Source organism: Rhinolophus sinicus, chromosome 17, assembly GCF_057876585.1.
Source record: "Rhinolophus sinicus isolate RSI-liver-muscle chromosome 17, RSI-T2T, whole genome shotgun sequence".
NCBI classification, from domain to species: Eukaryota; Metazoa; Chordata; class Mammalia; order Chiroptera; family Rhinolophidae; genus Rhinolophus; species Rhinolophus sinicus.
In genome coordinates, this window is record NC_142517.1 from 108,376,235 (window position 1) to 108,397,697 (window position 21,463).

Below are 21,463 nucleotides of genomic sequence, written 5' to 3' on the forward strand. Positions count from 1 at the left end.
GTTGGAGGAGGCAGCCAGGCTCCATGGCTTTGTTTTCTGCCTGGCGGTGAGGGCTGCTAGACCATGGCTGTCACACTTACATGTACAGGCTCTGCCCCAAGGTCTCTGTGCTGATCCCTGGGTTCAGCAGTATTATACGCTGATTCCCTCAGGCAGGAATGCTCGGGGCCACAGAGAGTCCTCCTGCACCTTGGATGCTCCTCTCTCCCGGGACTGCAGTGAGCTCAGAGCTGCATCTGCAACAGTGAGTTCTGCCATTCAGGAAGTGTCTCTACAGTTGTCAGGGCTGTAGATATTCTGCTCTTTAACCCGACACTACTACAGTGTTTTTATGGGACCTGCTGCTAGCTCTGAGAGGGTAGGGGAAGGTGGCCAGGCTCTGTGGCTTTGTTTTCTGCCTGGCGATGGTGGCTGTTAGACCACAGCTGTTGTACTTCTGTATTTGGTCTCTTCCCCAATCACTGGGTCCAGCTGTATTATATGCTGATCAGTCAGGCAGGAATGCTCAGGGCCACAGAGAGTTCTCCTGCCACCAGGATCTTCTTCTCTCGTGAGCTGAAGGCTGTGTCTGTGCTCCCAATCTCTGCTCTTCTCCCTTCCCGCCCTTGTTCACTCTGATTCACCCACCTTCAGATGTTTCAATGTGCAGATCTCTCAGACGTATTTGTGTGTTTCACAGGGAATCCTTTGTTGAATTATAGCCATTCAACTTGTTGTAACTTCAAGGGGAGAGATGAAGTGGGACCTCTCATGTTGCCGTGTTTCTGGTGTTACTCTTTTCTCCTTTTTTTTAGTGAATATAGCCAGAGGTTTATCAATATTATTTATCTTTCCATGGAACCAGCTCTTTGTTTCATTAATTTTTTTCTATTCTCTTTTTGTTCTCTATTTAGTTTATTTCTACTCTCATTGTTTTTTCTTCTACTGAGTTTGGGCTTCATTTCTCCTTCTTCTCTAGTTCTTTGATGTGTAATGTTAGATTGTTTACTTAAGATTTTTCTTGTTTTTCTGAGGTAGGCTTGTAAAGCTATAAACTTGTAAAACTATAAACTTAGTACTGCTTTTGCTTCCTCCCCAAATTTTTGGTATGTCGTATTGTCATTTTCATTTGTCTCCGTGTGTCTTTTGATCTCGCTTTTTATTTCTTCTTTACCCAATAGTTGTTCAGTAGCATGTTGTTTAAAAATCTCCACTATTTGTGGTTTTTCTAGCTTGCTTCTGACGGTTGGGTTGTTTGTTTTTAATTTAAATGGGTGAGACTGATATCCATTGTGGGGTGCACTAATACAAAGAAAGTTTAACGTTTCAGGAAAAGAATCTTGACAGAATGAGAAGCACAAGGGAATATTTGAAAGTGTGGGCTCTCTCACTTAACCTTTGTGTTACCTTGAGTATGTTAGTTAAAAGCAATATAATCCTCAGTTTCCTCATCTATAATGAAGATATATACTTCACTAGGTTTTTATGAAGACCAAGTGAAATCTTTTCCAGTTCTCCTTTCTTCCTTCTAAATACTGGCTAGACCTTCTGGTTAAGATAGCAGAGTAGGAAAACGCTGTGCTTGCCTCCTCCCATGACCACCTCAAAATTACAATTAAACTACAGAATAACCATTGTAGAGAATCATCTAAAGTCTAGATGAACAAAAGTCCTATAACTAAGAATATACAGAAGGGTTAATCGTGAGACTGGTGGAGGGGGGTGATGATGCAGAATGGGCTGGTCCCACACCCATGTGTGGCAGTTAAAAATCAGGAGGGATATTTCACCTGTGAAAGTACCCCCTGAGGAGTGAGGGGTACCAGCCTCACATCTGGCTCCCCAACCCAGGATTCCAGAGCTGGGAAGAGAAGTCCCACACTTCTGTGGCTATGAAAACCAGCGGAAATTGTGGCTGAATGAGACGGAGGGCTGCTGGTGTCCCAGGAGCTCCTAATTAAAGGACTCATGCACAGACTTACTCAGTGAAGGACTTAGTCACTCTGAGCTCAACTCTGAGCTCCAGCAGCTTGAAAGGTGTCAGGGACATATGGGGAGAAACTGAATTGTCTGGCTTCACAGCAAGGGCTGGGGAGACAGCTTTCTTCCAGACAGAAGTGCTGGCAGAAACCATTGTTCCTTTGTTGAGCCCCACCACCACCCAGCTAGCATGTGCAGACAGGCACCACAGTGGAGTCTCCACCAACCTGGCTAACACCATTTTCGCCATCCTGGTGGCTCCCTAAGACCTTACCACACCCAACTTGCAGGCCGATCCAAGCAGCTTCCAGTGACTTTTCCATACAAATGGTCCGTCTTGCTTGGCTCATGCTTCAGACTTTCCTAAAATCTCCCAAAGGTTCACAAACCCCAAACAAGCAGTATCTGGCCTTGGCATGCCCTGTATCTCTTGCAAAACAGCCCTAAACTCAGCACTAGCAGTAGCTGACCTCAGTTTGCAGTTACCTCTCCCAAGCACCTCCAAGCCCAGCACAAGTGGCAACACACTGCAGATCACTTTGTAGCTCATACCAAGTGGCACTTGGTGGGGTAGACAAAGGGGCCTACACCAGAGCCCCTCCCAAGAAACCCCAGTATGAACACACCCAGTGGCCAGCTTCAGACCACACCAGAGCACCACCCAACCAGCTCCACAAATAACACACCCAAAGGGCAGACTTGCCAAGCAAGTCTGCACTAAGGTGATTCTTGCTCCATAGCATCAGCCCCTACAGCTCCACTATAATCATAGCCAGTCCTTATAACCAATCAGCCTGAGGACCAGTCCCTCCCATTGATGTGCCAACAGCAATCATGGCTCAACTACAACAGGAGGGCACACACAACCCACACAAGGGACACACGTGGAACGCCTGGCTCAGGTGACCAGGGGACTGTGTCATTGATCTCCACAGGACACCTACTACACAAGACCCCTCTGCCAAGACTGGGAGACACAGCAGCTCTACCTGTTACATAGAAACAAACACAGGGAGGCAGCCAAAATAAGGAGACAAAGAAACATGTCCCAAATGAAAGTTCAAAACAAAGCTCCAGAAAAAGAACTAAACAAAATGGAGACAAGTAATCCATGAAAGGCAGAGTTTAAAACACTAGTTATAAGGATGCTTAACGATCTCAGTGAGAACTTCAGCAAAGAGATAGGAAGTATAAAAATGGAAATAGGAAATAAAAAAAGATCCAGTCAGAAATAAAGAATGTAGTAACTCAAATGAAGAATATATTAGAGGGAATCAATAGATTAGATGAAGCAGAGGATTGAATTAGTGATTTGGAAGATAACAGAGAACACCCAATTAGAACAGCAAAAGAAAAGAGAATCCAAAAGAATTGGGATAGTTTAAGGGGCCTCTGGGACAACATCAAGCACACCAACATTCGCATCATAGGGATAGCAGAAGGAAAAGAGAGTTAGGAATTGAAAACCTATTTGAAGAAATAATGATGGAAAACTTCCCTAACCTGGTGAAGGAAATAGACGTACAAGCCCAGGAAGCACAGAGTCCCAAACTAGATGAACCCAAATAGGCCCACACCAAGACACATCATAATTAAAATGCCAAAGGCTAAAGACAGAGAAAATCTTAAAAGCATCAGGAAAAAAGCATTCAATTACCTACAAGGGAGCTCCCATAAGACTGTCAGTTGATTTCTCAACAGAAGCTTTGCAGGCCAGAGGGATTGGCATGAAATATTCAACGTGATAAAAAACAAGGACCTACAACCAAGATTACACTACCCTACAAAGCTATCATTCAGAATCAAAGGACAGATAAAAAGCTTCCCAGACAAAAAACTAAAGGAATTCGTTATCACCAAAGGAGTATTACAAAAAATGTGAAAGGGACTGCTTTTAGAAAATAAGAAAAAAATAGTAAAGATTAAAAAAAGTGAATAATAAAATGGCAATAACTACATTATCTATCAAAAGGCATAATGTGATTGAATGGATAACAAAACAAACCCTTAAGTGTGCTGCCTGCAAGAGATTCACTTCAGATCGAAAGACACAGACTGAAAGTAAATGGATGAGAAAAAGATGTTTCATGAAAATGGAAATGAATAAAATAAAGCTGGGGTAGTAATACTTGTATCAGACAAAATAAACTTGAAAACAAAGGCTATAACGAGACAAAGACCCAATATTTGCATTTCTGGGTATTTATCTGAAGAAACTTAAAACACCAATTTTAAAAGATAACTGCATCTATATGTTTGTTGCAGCATTATTTATAATAGCCAAGATATAGAAGTGTCCATCAGTAGATGAATAGATAAAAAGATGATGTGGGGGCCGGCCCAGTGGCTCAGGCAGTTGGAGCTCCGTGCTCCTAATACCAAAGGCTGCCAGTTCGATTCCCACGTGGGCCAGTGGGCTCTCAACCACAAAGTTGCCTATTTGACTCCTCATCTCCTGCAAGGGATGGTGGGCTCCACCCCCGGCAACTAAGATTGACTACAGCACCTTGAGCTGAGCTGCTGTTGAGCTCCGGGATGGCTCAGTTGGTTGGAGCGCGGGCTCTCAACCACAAGGTTGCCGGTTCGACTCCTCGACTCCCGCAAGGGATGGTGGGCTGTGCCCCCTGCAACTAATAACGGCAACTGGACCTGGAGCTGGGTTGCGCCCTCCACAACTAAGATTGAAAAGACAACAACTTGACTTGGAAAAAGTCCTGGAAGTACACACTGTTCCCCAATAAAGTCCTGTTTCCCTTCCCCAATGAAAAAATCGTTAAAAAAAAAAAAAAAAAAAGAGATGATGTGGTACATATATACAGTGGAATATTGCTCAACCATAAAATAGAGTGAGATCTTGTCATTTACAACAACCTGAATGGTCCTAGAGGATATTATGCTGAGTGAAATAAGTCAGAAAGAGAAAAACAAATACCATATGATTTTACTTATTGTGGAATCTAAAAAATGAACAAATAAAACACAAACTAACTCATACAGAGAACATTTTGAGATTGCCAGATGGGAGGGGTTTGGGGGCATAGGTGAAAAAGGGGAAGGGATTAAGAAATACAATTTCGTAGTTACACAGTAGTCCTGGGAATACAAAGTATATCATAGGGAATATAGTCAATAATATTGTAATAACTTTATATAGTGTCAGATGGGTACTAGATTTATTGGGTCGATTGCTTCATAAGTTATATAAATATCTAATCACTATGCTGTACATCTGAAACTAATATAATATTGTAAGTCAACTGTAATTGAAAAATAAACAATTAACACACCGAAAGTTTTTTTAAAAAATTTTAAATAGAAACTGGCTGGAAAACTTAACTAAATTTAGCCAAGTTTTTCTTTTTCTTCTCTGTTGTGATTAGTAGGTAATTAAAATAAACAATTGATTAGTCTCTTAACTTCTTTGCATAAAATCACAATTTTTAGTTCTTATAGCAAGTGATCACCCTCAGAATGCATTTATTGTGGTTTTGCAATTTGAATGTGCCTCTTACCCAAAGACTTTACTGTTTGTACTCTTCAAATGCAGCAGCAGAGTCCGGATCCCATATGTGATTTTATTTTTCACAGAAATGTTTGGTTACCAATAACCTTAACCCAATAACTGAAAATTTATTTTTGTGGTCATTAACTTTTTTCTCAGTGTCTTTTTTTCCCCTTCTAGGTAGAAGCAATGGATTTCTTGACTGATAGAGAGCTGTAAAAAAATTACTTGTCTATAGTACGTTCATTTCTATAATGCAGAATCTATAGTTATCGTTCTCACAAAAATATTTTCTGGAAATTTTACAAAGATTTCTCATTAAATAATGCTACTTCTCCATGATCTTGCAACATAAGAAAATTATATTCTCAGAGAGAAAAAATGTAGGTGATAGCGTTCAAAAGTTTTGACAAGAGAAGGCTTATTTTAATATCTAACACTTCTATCTGGGCCAGGAAGGAAAGAAATCACAAATATTTATCTCTTAAGCCTTTCCATGTCTAGAACTTTAAGATGGGATTAACAAACGGCTGGACTCAACAATGTACCTGGAGACAAATGTGATCAAAGCTAAATTTGCCCTGTCACAGAGATAGAGCCATACTTAAAGCCATACTGAGAATGGCTCCACACTTGGATAGCTCCTGGGCTTTCATAACCCAGACTGTACAAACCACAGTCTTTTAACGAATTTGACATTTAATTCATAAACTTGTAGTCATTCTCAGCTATTAAGTTGCAGGCCGCCTGATGGCAAACTAACCCACACACATACGAACACCTACACAAAGAACTACACCTCTAGAACAGTTTTTTCCCCATGTGGTAGCACTGACTAGTCTATTTAGAAACTCTTCTGAAATGCATCATCTTATAACCTGAGATTTTTCTATGATTTCGAGTTCTTCTACTGAATTTAAAAGTAATATTTATTAATGTGGATTATGGACTGTCCACCCCCAAATTGTCTCATTCTTCTCCATAGCACGTTTAGTATTATTTCCCTCTGACCCTGATTTTGTTTTTAGATGCTCGCCTGGTAGGGGTTATCGGCTGCCAACGAGTGCCTTGGTGAACCTTTCTCATGGGAGTCGTGCTGAAACTGGAAATCAGAAGTTGACAGCCATTGTGAAACCACAGCCAGCTGTGAATCACTATAGCTCAAATCCGTCAGTTTCGTGTGGGCATTTGGGAGGCCTGAACCATTCCCCGCAATCACTTTTTGTTCCTACACAAGTAAGACTCTTAGTCTTTAATTTCTCTCTACCCCCTTTAGAAATCACAAGCTGACTATAAATGGAAACCTGATTTGACTTAGTTTTTAGAAAAGTTTTGGTTCGAGTCACTTCCAGATTTGTTTTAAACTAATAGGCTAGTAAAGAATGCTATTGATAGAATTCTATGAGTACCTAGTTATAAGATTACAGTTATATTAAAGAAGAAAGATATTTATTTATATAATAATTAGCTTGAGAATGTCTTTTTTCTCTTTATACATTTGCTTTGAAATTAACATTTAAACTTTTTTTATATAAGCCAAATGTCCTATGCTATCTGTTATAAAATAACATTAATTTGAAAGATAAAAGAGGACTATATCATGTTTATCAGAAGCAATTTTTAAGTTCCCACCGTGTAACTCATGGGTGATTTCCTTTATTTCATCTTCCCGGTGACAAAAATCAAATTGTTTTGTGTGAGACACTTAACTTTATTTAATTCCATGGCCACAAATCTTAACCACACTTTTTAATCCAAATAATGTTTGGATTATGACTAATTAGAAAACACAGATTAGTAGATAATAACAAACGAAACAGAAGCAAAAATCCTCTCAAGTCTCATAGGTAGCCACTGTTAAATTTTGGTGCATGTTTTTTCCAGAGTTTTAAACTATATGAAAACAATTCCCCATAAGTAATAGCTCATTTTTAATCTATTAGATTGCTTTTGTGTAAGATGGAGATTTTAAAAATAAAATCATTAGATGTTAGTGTAAATGGGATAATATATCAGCACATTGGAAGACAAAAAGAGTCTGTTGGTGGGGATATTGATTCAGTATAATCTTTTACAGCATTTGTTATGCTTCAAATGCTTTTCAATAAAACCATTTAAAACCAATTACAGATGGAGTGAAGAAAGCCATTTTCACTCCAATAGAGTATCTTTATGATGCCTATACTGAGCTCCAGAAAAAAAGAAATGAGATTTCATATAATGAAAATTAAACATCCTCTTTACTGCTAAATAATTTTGATGAATAAATTATTTGATTTTTCATATGAAGCTTTATTTTTTAATGTTTCTGTTCCTTAAGAAATTTATTTTGCTTTGCCAGATACTTACTAAAGATGATGATGAATTTTGCAACATTTGGCAGTCCTTACAGGGATCTGGAAAGGTTCCACACTTTCAGCCAGCTCTACAAGAAAAGGTTAGTATGTCTTGTTTGATGGACATTTAATTTTATATTTCTTTTTCAGGTATGTAATGATTTTTGTTCTCCTGAAATCTCACAGAGAAATAACAGTTTTGATCATGAATTTGCATAATTCTGTTCAGCCATATATAAGTTTTTTGACCAGTGAGTGAAAATATAGACCATTTTTCTTTTAAGTCAGTTTTGGATTTTTTTAGTTGTTTACACAATCATAATAACTATATTTCAAACTCAACAAAGGCCTAAATGGTGCTCATTAAGTTATTCATTTCCACTTGAATGTATAGCTTTATGCTGGCAGTTGGTATTCTTAAAGAGGAATGAGCAAATTCACATTCCCTGATAGCGATCAAGAAAAGGAAAGAAATTCTGCGAAAAAGGTAGACAAAGAAAACAAAAGAGAACAGGAATGAATTTCTACTACATTTTTTGCAGGTTACTGACCTTTCTTCTTAGCTTAGGTCAAGAGGGAATATTCTGTCAAGTTTATAAACCAGTAGCCTGCACCCTGAGGGACGCCAGTGATGGTGGTGTTGTCAGAGCTAGAAAGGGGAAAATAGCAAAGGGAATGACTGAAATAAATATAAAAAGTGAGAGTGACAAAGTGCACAGGTCTCTCTGCCAATGTGCTATTATAAAGTTTCCTTATATCATCCATAAATCGTTTCTACCTAAATATAGTCCGTGTGCAGATTTTCAAACCCTCTTTTCCTCTTTAATGTATTTGGTACTGCTAACCACTCATTCGTTCTTCAGGAGGGCTTTATTATCGTTCATCCAACACATACTTATTGAATGTACCAGGCATTGTTCTATGCAGTGAGAATATAGCTTTAAACAAAAATCCTAGCCTCATACAATTAATGTTCTTGGAGGAGAGGACAATAAGTAAGATAAGTAAATTATATGCTATCTTAGACCAAAATATACACGTTGGAGAAAAATTGCAGGGAAGAAGACAGGAAATGTTGAGGGGCTAAAGGGGAGGTTTTGCAGTTTTAAATGGAATTGTCAGGTGAAATTTGAGCAAAGATTTGAATGAAATGAAGAGTAAGGTATATAGATATCAGAGGAGAATATTCCAGACAAATTCAATGGCCCTGTTAGAGGGACGATCCTGGCGTACTCAAGGAAGAAAAAGACCATTATGGATGAATTAGTAGGGTGGGTTGTAGGAAATGTAATAGAGAAGTGACATGTTGATATCAAGGCAGGACCTTCTGGGCTATTATAAAGACGTTGACTTTTACGCAGTGAGATGGGAAATCAGTGGAGGGTTTTGAGCAGCAGTATAAAACGATCTGACTTATATTTTAATAGGATCACTCTGCCTGCTATTTTGAGAACAGGATGTAGAGGAACCAGGTAGGAAACAGATTAGTTAGGAGACTACAGAAATCAACCAGGTGGAGTTGATAAGGACTTAGACCAGGGTAGTAGGAGCCTGTGAGAAGTAGTCAAATTCTAGACATATTTGGAAGGGATTGTCAGCTGATGATGAATTCAATCTGGGGGTAAAAGAGAAAGAATGGATTAAAGGATGTGACTCTTAAGGTCTGAGTAACTAATAGGCTAGAATGGCTATTAACTGAGTGGGGAGGATTGCAGGTCAAGCAGGTTTGTGGAGGAAGATCAAGAGTTCAGTTTTGAACATGGTAAGTTTGAGATGTATGTTAAACGTTTAAGGGAAGATGTGGAGTTGGCCATTGAGTATGTAGCTCATGGAAGATGTCCAAACTGGACATAGAATTTGAGAATATGTATATGTATATGTATATATGGCCAAAAAAAGTATACTTGTGACTTGTATTCATCTTTTGTTATCGGTATATATTGAGTACTACAATTTTAATACAGTTTTTTCCTTTCAAATGTGTATACATTTTTTTGGCACCCTCTGAGTGTGTGTGTGTGTGTGTGTGTGTGTGTGTGTGTGTGTATGTGTGTGTGTGTGTATTTTTACTCTTTCTCTGTAATATTTTTTTACAATGAAACCCCAAACCGTTTACTCAGTTCCCACAAATGGACCTTAGATCGTCATCCCAGGCCTGATTAACCTCCTGTCTCTGTCTCCTGTTTCTTCTCTTTCTTTTCTAGTTCTTCTTACGTAATACTGTCTTTAGGAAAGGGTCTTTCCTAAAGACCCTTTAATTTGTCTTGGCCCTGTGGAATAATTAGATAAAGAATAATTAATTAGCGCTCCTGAGTTTGAACTCAGTTTATGCCGTGAGGCAGTGTAGTTTGATAAATCTGCTATTGGACTCAGAATCAGGAAATCAGGTTTTGTGACTCAAATAGAGCAAATCTGATTTCCCTGGTCCTCTTTGACTTATGTATAAAAGTAAGTTATTGGACTTAGATCATCTCAGAGGTCTTTTCTAGCCCTAAAATAGTGTTATTCAAATGGGGCTCCCTGTTTAGTACTGCTGGAATTTAGCCTCAACTCAAACTAATAATTAGACCTTTTATAATTTAACCTTACCTAATTCTTATATAAAGTATGTCCAATTATTTGGTAAAATGGTCTGTTTCAGTCAGATTGGTCTCTTTACTTTCCCTTTCCCACAGATAATTTTCATTTCAGGTTATCTGTTCTTGTTCCTTCCACTTAGGATGCCTTTCCTCTCTCACTACCAAAATTTCCCCAAGGGTCAGTTAAAATCTACTAGTCATGTTACCACCTGTTTCCTTGAGATGGAACTCAACTTTTGATGCCATATTTCCTAAGAATCTTCTGCATGCATCTCTTGTTATTGGTTGCTATTTCCTTATTTATATCAGTTGAATACTCCAGTGTTTCGTCTCCTATATGTTGCAAGAATTAGGAGCCACCACACATAACACTTATATCCATGAGACATTAAAAAGCAGCCTGATACTCATCCGATGAACAAATTCTGGAAAACTCAACATGATGAAAAAAAAAAATTCAAGCTTCTGGAAAAGGCAAAACTATGGAACCAGTAACAAGGTCAGTGGTTCCCAGAGGTTAAGGAGAGAAGGAGGGATGAACTGGCAGAGCACAGAATACTTTTAGGATACTGAAAAACACTCTACATGATACTATTCTCAACATAAGAAATGTCCAAACCTGTAAAGAATTTTTATAAGAGTTTATTTGAGCCAAACTGACAACATGCCAGGAAGCAAGATCCGAGATGCTCCCCAGAATGACAGTTTGCAATTTCTTTTATGCATTTGAAAGTAAGGAGGGAATATAAGGAAACTTACATGAAAGCGGGAGAAAGCAAGACCGGGAAATACTTATGATTAGATTACAGGATAAGATTATACGCTTTCTTGAGGGTGGTTACACTTCTGAGGGATCTGAAAAAGAGGCATTTCAAAGGTGTGTTAACCTAGATGCACAGAAACAATGGACAGGGCTTAGCTTAAGGCAAAAATAATCTTTTATTAGGAAAGTTCCAGGCGTGAAGCATACTACCCACCATAAGCTGCCCAGTTAGGAATTTATAATCAGATCACCCTGTGAGGTTACTTTCAGTTAGATATTATTACAAAGCCTCTTTTTCATCCTCGCTATAATTATAATGGTGGTTGTACGTCATTTTACGTTTGTCCAAACCCACAGATGGTACAGCACCAAGAATGATCCCAGTGTAAACTGTGGACTTTGGATGATAGTCATATGTCAGTGTAGGTTCATCAATTGTAAAAAACATACCACTCTTGTGAGGGAGGCTGCGTGTGTGGGGACCAGGGGTACATGGGACATCTCTGGACCTTCCTCTCAATTTTGTTATGAACCTAAAACGGCTCTAAAAAAAAATCTTCAAAAAAAATTTAAGCCTTTATTGGCAAAATGTGACAACGTGACTGACACAAGTAGCTTTATTTAGATATCAAATAAAACAACCCAAAAAACTATACTCAAAGCTAGAATGTTTTCTTTCTAATTGAACTTATGGCATATGTTTTCTCTGGAATGAATTAAGAACTGAAATTCCAGCTCTCCTATTATTTAATGCTATAACCAAATTATCACTTTGAACCTCAGTTTACTCATCTACATAATGGAATAAAAATCTACCATAGCATTTTTATGATTATAGCGTTGTTATAATGACATTAAGATAATGGCTGCAAAGTACATCTTACCATCCCTGGCACATAATAGACACTTAACACACAATATTTGTTCATGCCAGTCTCTGTTAATCCTGATGTTCTAATTCCCTTCCTTAGAGTCACAGTCCCCATAATGTACCTCTGTGGGCCAAACTCCACCAGCTATTGTGCTATGCAGACAGAAAGGTCTTCTTGACCCTTCAGGGTGGAAGAATCCTCAGTGTTCTGTGCATCTGTGCCCCTTTGACCCGCCTTCCCACTGGGGTGTGTCACAGCTGTTTTCAAGCGTGTCAACAAGGACACGATGTGCCTTTGTACCCAGTGTTCATTTGTCTGTGCTCAGAAGTAAATAAATAGGGCCCACCAAAAGCAAGATTATGAAATAGTACATTTGTATTGAACATCTACAGCCTCTGCTTTTGTTTCTTCCGCCGTAACTGTGGCAAGTTAGCTATATCTTTTTAACTTCAGGCCACTTCTCTCTATCAGAAAACAATGGGATATGATATGATCTTAGATGAAACTTACTCATATCATTTTGCTAATTCTGTTCATTTCTGCACTGTCTCTATTACTGGAACTTTATAATCAGTCTTGCTGTCCGATAGCAGTCTTCCATCATTTGAAAACCTTGAGAATCTAAATACTAGTTAATAAAAATCACGTATTGAGAGAAGGGATGAAGAAGGACTAATCCTCAGCTTTGATATCAGAGGCAGAAATGATGAATTTTCAAAAACTTTTCAGTGGAAATTTAAAAAATAATGATGTCAAGAAAATAGTATAATGAGCCCATAGGTACTCCTCGCTTACCTTGCACATGTCTTCTGTAACACCCACTCATTTCCCAGCCCCACCCACTCCAGCGGTAGGATTATTTTGAAGCAAATCTAGAGGAATCTTTAGAAGCTGGTATTTCTGTTATGAAGAAACATGTACCTAAAGTTTAATCTGTTCTTTAGTTTCTGTATTAACTTCAAGCAAAATTAGATTTAACTTTTCCTATTGAAAGTAACATTTTTGTAAAATGATAATTTTCTATGTATCTTGCTATCTAAGTGATGCAGAGAGAAATGTCTAATCAAGTGATGATCATTTAGTTAATGATGGTTATTTCTGGGTGGTAGAATTTGAGTGTTTCTTTAAAATTCTCTATACCTTTTTTCATTCCTTTTTTTTCTAATGAGTTACCTCCTTTTTATAAAAATAATAAAATATTTATTAAACGTTGTAGTAATGGTCTAGTTACAATATTAAGAGTTTGTTTAAATCATTTGTAAAAATTTTAACTTTCAGGTTGCAGTTCTACCTCAAGAAATAAGTCAAGTAGCTCTACAGCATAAATCTGGCTTACATGACAATGATGTTAAATGTCAGCAAAGAAAACATGAGCCTCACAGAAAATGTAAGTTTTAGGTTAGAAAATTATATTTGTAGTTTTAACTGCTTCTTTTTATTTGTATGAATTAACAACTTTACTGAATTATAATTCACATAGCATAAAATTCATCCTATTAAAGTATACGTCCTTTTAAAGTGACGTTTTTCCTATTTTCACAAAGTTGTACAACTAATACTACTATGTAAATTGAGAACATTTTCATCACCCCAAAAAGAAAAATCATACCTATTAGCAGTCATTCCTCCAGCCCCTGGCAACCACTAATTTACTTTCTGCCTCTATGGATTGGCCTGTTCTGGACATTTCATATAAATGGAATCATAAAATATGTGACCTTTTATGACTGGACTCCTTCACTGGGCATAATGTTTTCAAGGTTCATTCATGTGGCAGCATGTATCAATACTTCATTACTTTTTATAGCTGAATAACATTCCATTGAATGAATACTACATTATGTTCATCCATTCATCTATTGATGGACATTTGGGTTGTTCCACTTGGGGGCTGTAATGAATAATGCTGCTGTGAATATCTGTGTACAAGTTTTCGTGTGAACATATGTTTACAGGTAACCCCCGTATAACATGGTTGTTAGGTTACTTAAAAATGCCGTGTTACGCGAATCCGTGTTATATGAAACAAAGATTTAATGCAAAAAAGGGTATTAGGTTCTAAAAATTAAAAAAACATACTATTATATTTTTATAATTAAGAGAAATATCTTTATTAAAGCAATTTTCACCAAAAGTATAGCGTATTAATATGTACTAAATAATGTTTTCTTTGTCATCACTACTGTGCTTTTATTGCGTTTTGTGTTGTTCGGGGATTTCCCTAATTTCGAATGAGATATCTTTTGCTCTTAAAAGCTCTTATTAAGCTCCGTGTTGTTCGGGGATTTCTCCAATTCTCCAACGTGTTAGAGCGAAACCGTGTTATAGAGTGCCGTGTCAAGGGGGTTTCCTGTATTGTTCTCTTGGATATATATGAATTAGTAGAATTACTGAGTCATATGTTAACTCTATGTTTAACTTTTTGTGGAATTATCAGACTGTTTTCCAAAATAGTTGCACCATTTTATATTTCTACCAGCAATGTATAAGCTTCTAATTTCTTCGCATCCTCCATAACACTTGTTATTGTCTGTCTTTTAAGCTTTTTAATTTATTTAAAAAGATTTTTTTCAGTTACAGTTGATGTTCAATATTATTTTATATTAGTTTCAGGTGTATAGCATAGTTGTTAGACATTTATAATTTATATAGTGATCCCCCCCGGTTAGTCTAGTACCCACCTGGTACTATACATAGTTGTTGCAACATTATTGACTATATTCTCTATGCTGTACTTTACATCCCCATGACTATTTTGTAACTGCCAATTTGTGCTTCTTAATCCCTTTACCGTTGTTACCCAGATCCCCAAACCCCTCCCTTCTAGCAACCATCAGTTTGTTCCCTGTATTTGAGTCTGTTTCTGTTTGGTTTGTTTGTGTATTTTATTCTTTAGATTCCACATATAAGTGAGATTATGTGGTATTTGTTTTTCTCAGTCTGTCTTATTTCACTGACAGCAATACACTCTCAGCCCATCCATGTTGTCGCAAAAGATAAGATTTCATCCTTTTTTTATGGCTGAGTAATAATCCATTGTATATGCTATGTATCACCTCTTCTTTATCTAATCATCTATTGATGGACACCGAGATTGCCTCCATATTTTGGCTATTGTAACTAGTTCTGCAGTGAACACAGGGCTGTGTATAACTTTCCGAATTCGTGTTTTGAATTTCTTCTAATAAATACCCAGAAGCGAATTTATTTTTTGAGGAACCTCCAAACCGTATGATGTTAGCAGTGATTTTGTCATATTTGGGCTTTATTATGTTGAAGTATGTTCCCTCTATTCTCACTTTGCTGAGAGTTTTTATTATAAATGGATGCTGGATTTTTTCAAACACTTTTGATGCATCTATTGATATGATCATATGATTTTTACCTTTCATTTTGTTTATGTGGTGTATCACATTAATTGATTTGTGAATATTGAACTAAACTTGCGTCTTAACACTAAATCCCACTTGATCATGGTGTACGATCTTTTAAATGTATTGCTGGATTCAGTTTGCTAATATTTTGTTCATGATTTTTACATCTATGTTCATCATAGATAGCAACCTATAATTTTCTTTTTTTGTATTGTCTTTGGTTTTGGAATCAGGGTAATGGTAGCCTCATAAAAAGACCTTGGGAACTTTGCCTCCTCTTGCATTTTTTGGAATAATTCGAGAAAGATAGATGCTAATTCTTCTTTGAATATTTGGTGAAATTCAGCTGTGAAGCCATCCAGTCCAGGACTTGTTTGTTGGGAGTTTTTTGATTACTGATTAGATTTAATTAGTAGTAATCATTCTGTTCAGATTTTTGTTTCTTCTCTTTTTTTTGTTTGAATAGTATTACTTTATTTAATCTTTATAAAACTCCCATGTAGGGCACGTTATGAGTATTGCCATTTTAGAAATGAATTTTCTGTGTAAAGGAGTATATAATAAATAACCTGACTGGCTTTTTTTCTTGTTTTTTCCTTTTTTAGTCTCCTCATTTTTTTTTATTTTTTTTTTATTCACTTATTTTTTTATTATTAGTTTCAAGTGTACAAAGCAATGAAACAGACATTTCACCCCTCACAAAGTATGCGCCCCTATGTTTATTGCAGTGCTATTTACAATAGCCAAAACTTGGAAACAACCAAATGCCCATCAGTAGATGACTGGATTAAGAAACTGTAGTACAGTTATACAATGGAGTATTATGCAGCCATAAAGAAGAATGAAATCTTGCTATTTGCAACAATATGGATAGGCCTAGAACATTATGTTAATGAAGTCAGTCAGATAAAGACAAATACTATATGATCTCACTTATATGTGGAATCTAAACATCTGATAAATGAGCAAAGTAAATAGATATAGTCTCAGAGAGATGGAGGAAAAATTGATGGTTGCTAGAAGGGAGGGTGGTGGGGATGAGGAAGAAGGGGAAGGGGTTAGACAGCATAAACTGGTATTACAATATTCTGTTTCTTCTTGATTCAGTCTATTTTATCTATTTTTTTATTAGTTTAAGGTATACAAAGCAATGTAATAGTTAGACATTTGTCATTTGTATCCCTCACACAGTGATAACCTCCCTCCCCCAGTCTACTACCCTTGTGACATCACCTACAACTGTTACATTTTCACTATCTCCATTCCCTAATGCTGTACTCCACTTCTTGTGACTGTGTGTGTGTATGTGTATGTGTGTATATATGTATATATATATATATATACACATATATATACACATATATATATACACACACATATATATACACATATATACACATATATATGTGTGTATATATATATATTTATATACATATATATAAAATTATAGTTGACATTCATTATTATTCAGCTTCAGGTGTACAGTGCAGTGATATCCCTCATACAGTGCTTTTATATCCCTCACACAGTGATAACCTCCCTCCCCCCGTCTACTACCCTTCTGACATCACCTACAGCTGTTACATTTTCTCTATCTCCATTCCCTAATGCTGTCCTCCACTTCTTGTGACTGTGTGTGTGTGTATATATATATGTGTGTGTGTATATATATATTTACTTATATATATATATATATATATAAAATATGTATACTATAATTTTATATATATACATATAATATATACATATAATATATATATTATATGTATATATAGATATATAAAATTATAGTTGACATATTTATATAGTTGACATTATTATTCAGCTTCAGCTTCAGGTGTACAGTGCAGTGATCAGGTATCTACACCATCCATGAAGTGGTCTCCCTAATAAGTGTCCATCGGATACCCTACAAAATCTTCACATTATTGATTATATTCCCCAAGCTGACTTTCATATCCCCATGGCAAATTTATGGTTACCAATTGTGCTTTCTAACTCCTCACTTTCTCCTTCATCTCCACCCCCCCACATCTAGCAACCCTCAGTTTTTCCTCTATATCTCTGAGGCTGTTTCTGATTAGTTCGTTCATTTGTTGTTTTCTTTAGGTTCCACATATAAGTAAGATCATATGATATTTGTCTTTCTCTGTCTGATTTATTTCACTTAACATAAGGTTCTCTAGGTCATCCATGTTGTTGCAAATGGTAAGATTTCATTCTTCTTTATGGCTGTGTAATACTCCATTGTATAAATGTACCACAATTTCTTAATCCAGTCGTCTACCAATGGACATTTCGGTTGTTTCCATGTCATGGCTATTGTGTATAGTGCTGCAGTAAACATAGAGGTGCATAAATTTTTTCAAATTAGAGTTTTGGATTTCTCTGAATAGATACCCAGGAGTGGAATTGCTGGGTGTAAGGTAGTTCTATTTTTAATTTTTTGAGGAGCCTCCATACTGTTTTCCATAGTGGCTGCACCCATTTGCAATCCTTCCAACATGCACAAGGGCTCCCTTTTCTCCACATCCTCACCAGCACTTGTTGTTTGTTGATTTATTGATGATAGCCATTTTTACGGGAGTGAGGTGGTATCTCATTGTGGTTTTTATTTGCATTTCTCTAATGATTAGTGAGGTTGAGCATTTTTTCATGTGTCTGTTTGCCATCTGTATGTCCTCTTTAGAAAATTGTCTCTTCATGTCCTCTGCCCATTTTTAAAAAGGGTTGTTTGTTATTTTGGAGTTGAGTTGAGTAAGTTTTTTTATAAATTTTGGATATTAATCCCTTATCAGATATATCATTGACAAATATCTTCTTCCAATCAGTAGGATCCTTTTTTCTTCTACTGATGGTTGCCTTTACTGTGAAAACACTTTTTAGTTTGACGTAATCCCACATGTTTATTTTTTCTCTTAGTTCCCTGCTTGAGGAGATATATCAGTAAAAATCTTACTCTGGGTAATGTCTGTAAACTTTCTTCCTATGTTTTCTTCTAGGAGTTTTATGGTTTCAGGTCTTACATTTAAGTCTTTAATCCATTTTGAATTTATTCTTGTATATGGTGTAAGGCGGTGATCAAGTTTCATTTTTTGCATGTATCTGTCCAGGTTTCCCAGCACCATTTATTTAATAGACTCTATTTACCCCACCAGAAATTATTGCTTCCATTGTTGTAGATTAAATGACCACATAGGCTTTTGTTTTCATGGGCTCTCTATTCTGTTCCATTGATCTATGTGTCTTGTTTTTATGCCAGTACCGTGCTGTTTTGATTACTGTAGCCTTGTTGTATAATTTGATGTCAGGTACCGTGATGCCTCCCACTTTGTTCTTATTTCTCAAGATTGCCCAGGCTATCTGGGATCTTTTATGGTTCCATTTAAATTTTAGGATTATATGTTCTATTTCTGTGAAAAATGTCCTTGATAGTTTGATAGGAATTGCTTTGAATCTGTATATTGCTTTAGGGAGTATGGACATTTTAACAATATTAATTCTTCCTATCCATGAGCATGGTATGTGTTTCCATCTATTTTTATCTTCTTTAATTTCTCTCTCCAGTGTCTGATAGTTTTCCGAGTACAGCTCTTTTACTTCTTTGGTTAAATTTATTCCCAGGTATTTTATAGTCTTTGAAGCAATTGTAAATGGGACTGTTTTCTTAAATTTCTCCTTCTGATATTTTATTATTGGTATGATTTCTGAATATTTATTTTGTATCCTGCTACTTTACTAAATTCATTTATCAGTTCTTATAGTTTTTTGGTGGAGTCTTTAGGGTTCTCTATATGTGGTATCATGTCATCTGCATATAATGACAATTTTACTTCCTCTTTACCAATTTGGATGCCCTTTATTTCTTTTTCTTGTCTGATTGCTGTGGCTAGAACTTCCAGAACTATGTTGAATAGAAGTGGAGAAAGTGGGCAACCTTGCCTTGTTCCTGATCTTAAGGGGAATGGTTTTAGCTTTTCCCCATTGAGTATGATGTTAGCTGTGGGTTTATCATATATGGCCTTTTTTATGTTGAGATATGGTCCCTCTATTCCCACTTTCTTAAGAGTTTTTATTATAAATGGCACTGGATTTTGTCAAATGCTTTTTCTGCATCTATTGATATGATCATATGATTTTTATTTTTCATTTTGTTAATGTGGTGTATCACATTAATTGATTTGTGGATGTTGAACCAACCTTGCATACCAGGAATGAATCCCACTTGATCATGGTGTATGATCTTTTTAATGTATTGCTGAATTCTGTTCTCTAATATTTTGTTGAGGATTTTTGCATCTATGTTCATTAGAAATATCAGCCTATAGTTTTCTTTTTTCGTAATGTCTTTGTCTGATTTTGGAATCAGGGTGATAGTCACCTTGTAAAAAGTGTTTGGGAGCCTTTCCTCCTTCTGGATTTTTTGGAATAGTTTGAGGAGAATAGGTGATAATCTTTTTTTTTGTGTGTGTGAATGTTTTGTAAAATTCACTTGTAAAGCCGTCTGGTAGTAATTCCCTGGTAGTAATCAGTCTATTCAGGTTTTCCGTTTCTTCTTGAATTAGCTTTGGAAGGTTGTATGCTTCTAGAAAATTCTCCCATTTCTCCCAGATTGTCTAATTTGTTAGCATTAACATATAGTTGCTCATAGTAATTTCTTAAATTTTTTTGTATTTCCGTGATATCTGTTATCACTTCTCCTCTTTCATTTCTGATTTTATTAATTTGGGTCCTCTCTTTTTTTTTTTTTTTATGAGTCTGGCTAAAGGTTTGTCGATTTTATCTTCTCTAAAAACCAGCTCTTGGATTCTTTGACCTTTTGTATTGTGTTTTTGGTCTCTATTTCATTTATTTCTGCTCTTATCTTTATTATCTCCTTCCTTGTACTTTCTTTGGACTTACTTTGCTGTCCTTTTTCCAGATCCCTTAAGTGTAAGGATAAACTGCTGATTTGTGATTTTTCTTGTTTCTTTAGGTAGTCCTGCAGTGTTATGAATTTCCCTCTTAAGACTGCTTTCGCCGCATTCCATAGATTCTGGGTCGTCGAATTTTCATTTGTCTCGAGATATCTTTTGAGTTCTTTCTTGATCTCATGGTTGACCCATTTATTATTTAAGAACATGTTATTCAGCCTCCATGTATTTGTGTGTCTTCCAGTTTTTTTCCTGTAGTTGATTTCTAATTTGTTAGCACTGTGGTCAGAGAAGACAACTGCTATGATTTCAGTTTTCTTAAATTTATCAAGACTTGTTCTGTGGCCTAACATGTGGTCTGTCTTGGAAAATGTTCCATGTGCGCTTGAGAAGAACATGTATTCTGCAGTTTTGGGGTCAAATGCTCTGAAAATATTGATTAAATCCAACTGGTCTAATGTGTCATTTAAGACCTCTGTTTCCATATTGATTTTCTGTCTGGAAGACCTGTCCTTTGTTGTCAGAGGTGTGTTGAAGTCCCCCACTATGATAGTGTTTCTGTTGATCTCTGTCTTTATGTCAGTCAATATCTGTTTTATATATTTAGGTGCTCCTATGTTGGGTGCATTGATTCAATCTTGAAAGATTGTATGTTTCTTGGAATTTATCTATTTCTTCCAGATTGTCCAATTTGTTGGCATTTAGTTAGTTGTTCATAATATTTTCTCATAATTCTTTGTATTTCTGTAGTGTCAGTTGTCACTTTTCCCCTTCCATTTCTGAATGTATTGAAATTTATCTCTCTCTTTTTATGAGTCTGTTTAAAGGTTTATCAATTTTGTTTATTTTTTCAGAGAACCAGCACTTAATTTCATTAATTTTTCATATATTTTTTTAGACTATTTCCATTCTGATCTTTATTATTTCCTGTTTTCTACTCACTTTGGGCTTTGCTGTTCTTTTTCTTGTTTCTTTAAGTGTAAGTTTAGATTGTTTGAGGGGTGTTTGAGTCGTGTTTTCATTTTTATTTGTCTCAAGATGTCTTTTTAGTTTTTCCTATATTTCATTGTTGAGCCATTCATTATTTAGTAGTGTGTTTTAGCCTCCATGTGTTTGTGTGTTTTTCAGTTTTTTTTCTTATAAATGATTTCTAGTTTCATTTCAT

At 36.3% G+C, this 21,463-nt stretch overlaps 1 protein-coding gene across 3 annotated transcripts in view; it reads left to right on the forward strand.

Moving 5' to 3' along the window:
- The window catches only part of XRN1 (5'-3' exoribonuclease 1), a 168,813-nt gene that overhangs the window by 113,382 nt on the left and 33,968 nt on the right, over window positions 1-21,463 (forward strand). For all 3 annotated transcript variants that reach the window (XM_019753579.3, XM_019753581.3, XM_019753580.3), the window contains exons 31-33: window positions 6,490-6,697; window positions 7,803-7,898; window positions 13,290-13,398. In XM_019753579.3, coding sequence (XP_019609138.3) covers window positions 6,490-6,697; window positions 7,803-7,898; window positions 13,290-13,398 — 413 coding nt within the window. The remainder of the gene's footprint in view (window positions 1-6,489; window positions 6,698-7,802; window positions 7,899-13,289; window positions 13,399-21,463) is intronic.